The sequence below is a fragment of the Salvelinus alpinus genome, chromosome 34 (genome assembly GCF_045679555.1).
Source record: "Salvelinus alpinus chromosome 34, SLU_Salpinus.1, whole genome shotgun sequence".
Classification (NCBI taxonomy): Eukaryota; Metazoa; Chordata; class Actinopteri; order Salmoniformes; family Salmonidae; genus Salvelinus; species Salvelinus alpinus.
Genome location: NC_092119.1, coordinates 14456674 through 14463115, shown reverse-complemented (window position 1 = coordinate 14463115; position 6442 = coordinate 14456674). Strand labels below are relative to the sequence as shown.

Genomic DNA, 6442 nt, shown 5'->3' with positions numbered 1-6442 from the left:
ACTGTTTAGTTGGCATTGTGCCAACCTGGCTGATTCCCATACATTGAATTGTTTCGTCATTCTGCTGACTGAAATACATGAGAGTGAAAAGAATAATGCATTACAGTTTGTTTTTAAAACTTGGATGAAATAATGCTATGCTCTATTAACCTTGTTCTTTGTGTTTCTTTCGTGTAGATCCTATTTACGGTTGAGTGCCTCAGCCATGCAAAACCAATGCAACATTGTGAATGTGCCCTGGGAGAAAGTTTGCAAAGTTCTGGTGTAAGTTTCGTGTCCCCTCAAAAAAAGAGTCGATCTAAGAACCGCCCCGTCACTACAAGCTCCTCCTGCACGCGATTATAAAGCAAACGTACTGGGCTCCTGCAGTGCAGAGGGGGTGATCTATTAGTTAGGGCAAAATAAGTTTACAAATCAGAACTCACCATAGTCTGTAACTTCAATTAAAAAATATATATATATTATTTTTACTACTTTTAGATTGTATTTTCTACGCAGCCAAGATGACCACCGCAGTGGTTTCGCCTTTCTACGATTTCAGCGAAGTAATGAACAAGGTACAGAAGTTATCTACTCGCTTTTTTTCTAGGCTAGCCAACGTTATTAGCTATTGGAGCCACGTCAGTAGTGGTATTCGACATTTAACGAGGCTAGTTTGCGGTTGGTTCATTTGACATGTGTACCCTTTTTGTTGTGATTAATATTATAAAAGTGATGCAGTAACATTGGTTTGATATGATCATAACTCGAACTTTATCTTGCAAACTGTCTAGCTATGGAAACTTGCCCGATAGTGAGTTCCATGACGTGCATGCTGTCTCGTGTTGTAATTTTTTTACTTTGTTGACTATCGTTCGTTTCCTTGTTTGATTGCTAATATCCATTAAGAGTGAGTCAGACTGTTAAAATGGATAAATTGCTAGTCTGCTGCTACTTTTGCACCACAGTAGTCAAAAGTGTTAACCACGAGGGTTTGCAATTCATTATTTAATTCAATGGCAACAGTTGGCTCTAATGATTGAAACGTGTTTTATTGTGCAGCTGGATACATTGGATAAGTTAAACGCAGAATCGTTAGCTAACTAGCTACATGAATCAGATGTCTATTTGTCATGATGTTACATTCGTTCAATAAGGCTCGTTCCTGAAACTAACGTTAGCTAGTTAACATTTTGAAACCCCTAACCAATGATTATGATTCACTTCAGAGGTGCTGCAGTAATTTGATACATTTTATTGAAACGTACTGGTTGCCAATTATATTGAAAAGCGAAGAAAAATCTAATATCTAGATATATTGTATGAATTAAATGCATTGATTGTTGTAGACAGCTACTGTATTTAATTGAAATGTTATGATTTGTTTTTAGCAACTTCTGAACTTTCTGTTTGAAGTTAATAAATATATTTAGTTGGTCTTTGCGCATAAAAGGTCTACATAAAGTTAACGTTATACGAATTAACCTTGTGTAAGAGGCAACACAAGCTTTTTAATCTTTCATCAATTACCCAGCCATCAACATCTATATTATTGATTGAGAATGTTATTTGAAGAGAACGTCCTTACTAGCCTACTAACATAATGCCTTCCCGTTGAGTGCCCTCAAACTACGTTTTCATTTCAAATTCAGAGATGCAGCAGCTTCTTTGTAACCAGACCAGACTCGCAGCGCGCACATTCCTTTGTAGGGCAACTTGCCAAACCAGCTGTTCTGTTCGAGGGTAACACTGTTTTTACCCCACTTCGATACCGAAGTTACTTTTTCGTAGCCGTTTAGGATAATTAACGTAGCAGGTTAGGAGACGGAGGTTATGGTTAGCAAAAATGCCCTCTTAACCGGTTACGAAAATCAGTTTGTATCGAAGTGGTGTGAAAAGTCTGTCAGTTCTGTTCTATAGGCCTGCATCACCAGAGGATTTAAAGCAAAACGAACATCAACAGTAGTCATTCAGGGATTTCTTGTAGACGTTTTCCCTCCCTTTATGAAATCAAAGCCATTTCAGTGTCCATTATCATAATTTGTAGGATAAAATTGCTTTATTGACTAACGTGAATTGTTAAACTACTTATTCTTTTGTATTGAATGTAGACTTAATATTCCAAATGTGTAATTTTCCAGAACGACAAGATGCTGAATTACAACAACAACTTACTGAGCACCCCCCATCATCCGATATCCACCAACATCCCCATGTCTATCACCAACCCCACCGGAGCCCTGCTGGACAGGAAGGCTGTGGGGACCCCCTCGCTGGGCTGTGGGCTGTCAGTATACAAGAGACGCCACTCTGTCACCCTCCCCAACCATAACCCCAGCTCCAAGTTCAACCAGAACCAGTTCCTTAACAGCCTGAAGACCATAGACCACTCCTCCTGCTCCATCACCTCAGGGTTTATTGGAAGTGGTAGCAGCAACAAGGAGAATCGCATGAGGGACCGCTCTTTCTCCGAGACGGGTGAGAGGCTCCTACACCAGTGCCTGGGGCCTGCTAGTCCTACCAGCCTAGGAGCCCTGAGCCAGCAGCAGAGCCAGGTCAACTCCAGTCGCTACAAGACGGAGCTGTGCCGGCCGTTTGAGGAGAACGGAGCCTGTAAGTACGGCGACAAGTGTCAGTTCGCCCATGGCTTCCACGAGCTGCGTTCTCTCAGCCGCCACCCTAAATACAAAACCGAGCTGTGTCGTACCTTCCACACAATCGGATTCTGCCCCTACGGTCCTCGCTGTCACTTTATCCACAACGCAGAGGAGCGCCGTGGACCCCCTCCCTCCCCCTCATCCTGCTCCTCCTACTCTCCTCTCTCCTCCAATAAGTTGGAGCGTCCTCGTCTGCAGCACAGCTACAGCTTCGCAGGGTTCCCCAGCTCCGGGGGTCTGAGAGGAGGGGACAGCCCCACCTCCGTCACCCCTCCACCTATGTTCTCTCCGGACGAGATACCTGAGTGGCCGAGCTCCAACCTCTTCACGTACTCCAGCCAGGAGCTGGCCAATCTGTTCGGCCCCAGCCTTGGATCCGGAGACCACGTGGGGACTGATCCCAAAGCCCCTGCACCCCCGTCCCAGAACAACACCCCCTACTTCTTCAGGCCCATGTCGGAGTCCCCCACCCAGATTTTTGCATCTCCGTCCAGCCCGCCCCAGGACTCTCTGTCGGACCAGGAGGGGTACCAGAGCAGCTCGGGGGGCAGTCTCAGTGGGTCAGAATCCCCCAGCCTGGATGCCAACAGACGCCTCCCAATCTTCAGCCGCCTCTCCGTCTCTGACGACTAGACGGCAGCTATTTAATGTATCTTATCCACGCCGCCCTTGAAAAAAGGACAGAAAGATATAATGAATGGGAAATGGCACTCCCCTGTCCCCTCGACAACCATCCCCTGACCCCTCTTCTCCACAAATCAATATACATTTAGTTCCTAGTTAGAATAAGGATACAGTGACTTGTTTTCAAATCACCCCAGAAATGTCTTCCTTGCTGTTACCCGTCTCCTAACTCCCCTCCCTTCACAGACCCTACCATGTCTTCAGTCAAAACGCGAGAGGAAACGAATGAACAATGAGAATGTTAGACTTTTGTTGTTTTGCCAGGTGCCACCTGTGATTTTGTTCCTGAACGTGTAGCAGTGCAAGTGTGTCATTGCACCACAAACCACCCCATCCTGTTGTTGGTCACTGGCAGTTGTGTTTCTGGAAAGGAAGGATGAGGGACGTCTTTATTGTCTAACTGGTTATTAAACCTTTAAGACTGTTTGTATTATTATTTTTGTCCCGCCCTCTCCACCCCACCGCCCTCTGTGCCGTTCCGCAGGCAGCGGGGAATTCCAGCATTCCCATGGTGCAGTTCTTCTATACTTCCTGCAACTTGAGATGGGATCTCTAAGCTATCCTAGTTTTCCTCTTCCCCTTACAATCAGAATCTGGCTTTGAGGAGTAGTCTGATGTTATGACATCTCTCTGCTTCTTTCTCTAGGTTTTGATTATTTTTATTGTTATTATGATTATTTGTTTGAAAACTTTCCAAACAGTTTTTGCTTATCAACTTATCACTGCATATTTAACTTATCGAAACATATTTATTGGTGATCATATGCATTTTTTTGTTAATTTTGTTTTTGTATTTATCTGGATAATGAACAATAGAATATATTTTCTTTATGTTAAATTATGATCTTCGGTATTAATCTAAAGATTGTGAAGACATTTTGTCAATTTCTTTTTTCACAGTTTAATATATTGTATTACAATGACTTTTGTTTGCAACTATACATTGTCAAAATGAGACTTAATTTAAAACAAAAAAATGCAGAAAAAAAGTTGATTTATTTATTTGTATACATTTTTTTGTTCTCTGTTCTCCCTGTTATTGGACTTCAATTCTAGCAAAAATAATTGCCGCATTCTCATTCCGGAGGTGTCCTGTGCTCACTCTTTTTTTGATGTTTTCTCTGACAGTAACAGTACTTTAATGTTATTACCTTTTCGCTGTTGTATTCTTTGAGATTAGGCCAACTTGGTACCATATGTAGACCAAACAGGATTATTTCATAAATATGACTCATATATCTAAAACTAAGAGGTGCAACACGTGATGAGTATCACCATGTTCACTTGGACATCCCGATTCAGTGTGTGAAGTTTTGGGTTTAAAGTTATGTGAAGGTCTCAGTTAATGTAATACAATAACCAGGGATTTAGAGGAAAAAGACTCCCTTTTATTACAAGCAAAAGCTGTGACCAAATGGTTTGAGGAGAAGTTGTCTTGTTTTTTGCACTTGCGTGGCCCCAGCTGTTAAAGTGCCTACTTTTGAATACATTCCAGGTAGCTAACTAAGGCCTTTTCTATTAAACGATGGAAGATAATGGTGAAATTGTTTTTAAATTCCTTGTTCCATGTTTCCTTGAAGTTTTGAATGATGTTAAACAGGATTACTGAAAGTAAACGAAAGTAAACTGAAAGTCAAACTGTTGAATGTATTTTTCCAGCCATGGTTTTTCACTAGTCATTTCTCTGAGTTGATATAAAACTGATTTCTTTTTGTAACTTGATTGCAGTTAAAACCAATAAACCCTGTATTTTTCAAACAATGTTTTTCTTATTTGTTTTATTCATCCACCCGCTAGTGAACTGAGACGTGACTGGATTGTTTCTGAGGCGTGGTTGTCTTCTCGGTCAGGCCTAGTCAAGCATTACATATTTACAGAGTTAGACTTTGATACAATGTCAGACTATTTTTTGAAGGGAAAACTGCAACTTAACAAAGCAATTCCTGTTGCAGCATGTTCCATAACCCAGACAATCATCTTTTGGTGAGGATGCTGACACTGATTTAACTCAACCTTAACATACTAAATACCATTTTAAATGGGTGAAAACAGTCAAGTTTATTGAGTTTAACATTACGTGCATAGAAAGAGATCCATGGTGACCCTGTTATGTCGGGCGGAGGGTGTTGCATTGAGCCAGCAGATGATTGGTGGACAAGAGAGGGTGTATCCTTGTGATTGGACTAGATAGACCTGTTAGTGGTATTGGATCAGGGTGATCAAACTGAGCTGCTTTGATTACACAGACTGATACCACACTCGGTTTCCCTGGTCATGTTGATCAGGTCAGTAAAGTTATGACAGGCTGATATGGAGGGCCTGTCAGTCTGAAGAAACCTAGTCAGAGATGGGTAGGCAATGGGTGTAGACTAACAGTGAAATACTTATAGGTCCATTTCTAACAATGCAGAGAGAAAACAATGGAAATAGTGACGCAAGGAATAAATACACAGTGAATAAAGTGTCAAAATAACATGGCTATATACAGGGAGAACAAGCACCGAGTCGATGTGCAGCGGTACGAGGTAATTGAGGTAGCTATGCATATAGGGAGGGATAAAGTGACGAGGCAACAGGATAGACAGTAGCAGCAGCGCGTGTGGTGTCCGTAGGCATGTGTGGGCGACTGTAGTGTGTGTACCGGGGTGTCAGTGTGGGTAGAGTCCAGTGTGCGTAGTCAGTGCAAGAGAGTTAGTGCAACAATGTTCGATGAGGTAGTCTGGGTAGCTATTTAGCAGCCTTGTTTAAAAGTCTCATGGCTTGGGGGTAGAAGCTGTTCAGGGTTCTGTGGGTTCCAGACTTGGTGCATTGGTACTGCTTGCCGTGTGGTACCAGAGAGAACAGTCTGTAGCTTGGGTGGCTGGAGTCTTGGACACCTTTTTTGGCCTTCTGACATCACCTGGTATAGAAGTCCTGGATGGCAGGGATTTCGGCCCCAGTGACACTGGTCCGTACGCACTACCCTCTGTAGCGCCTTGCGGTCGGATGCCAAGCATTTGCCATACCAAGAGGTGATGCAGCCAGTCAAGATGCTCTCGATGGTGCAGCTGTAGGACTTTTTGAGGATCTGAGAGCCCATGGCAAATATTTTCAACCTGAGGGGGAAGAGACGTTCTCGTGCC

At 42.8% G+C, this 6442-nt stretch overlaps 1 protein-coding gene across 1 annotated transcript; it reads left to right on the top strand.

Annotated features, from left to right (window-relative positions):
* The first annotated feature begins 309 nt into the window (after nucleotides 1-309).
* On the top strand, nucleotides 310-5081 carry LOC139563878 (mRNA decay activator protein ZFP36L1-like). The gene is made up of 2 exons (XM_071382867.1): nucleotides 310-557; nucleotides 2121-5081. The coding sequence occupies exons 1-2, from the start codon at nucleotides 504-506 to the stop codon at nucleotides 3267-3269; spliced, it is 1203 nt and encodes a 400-aa protein (XP_071238968.1). The 5' UTR covers nucleotides 310-503; the 3' UTR covers nucleotides 3270-5081.
* Nucleotides 5082-6442: the final 1361 nt, after the last annotated feature.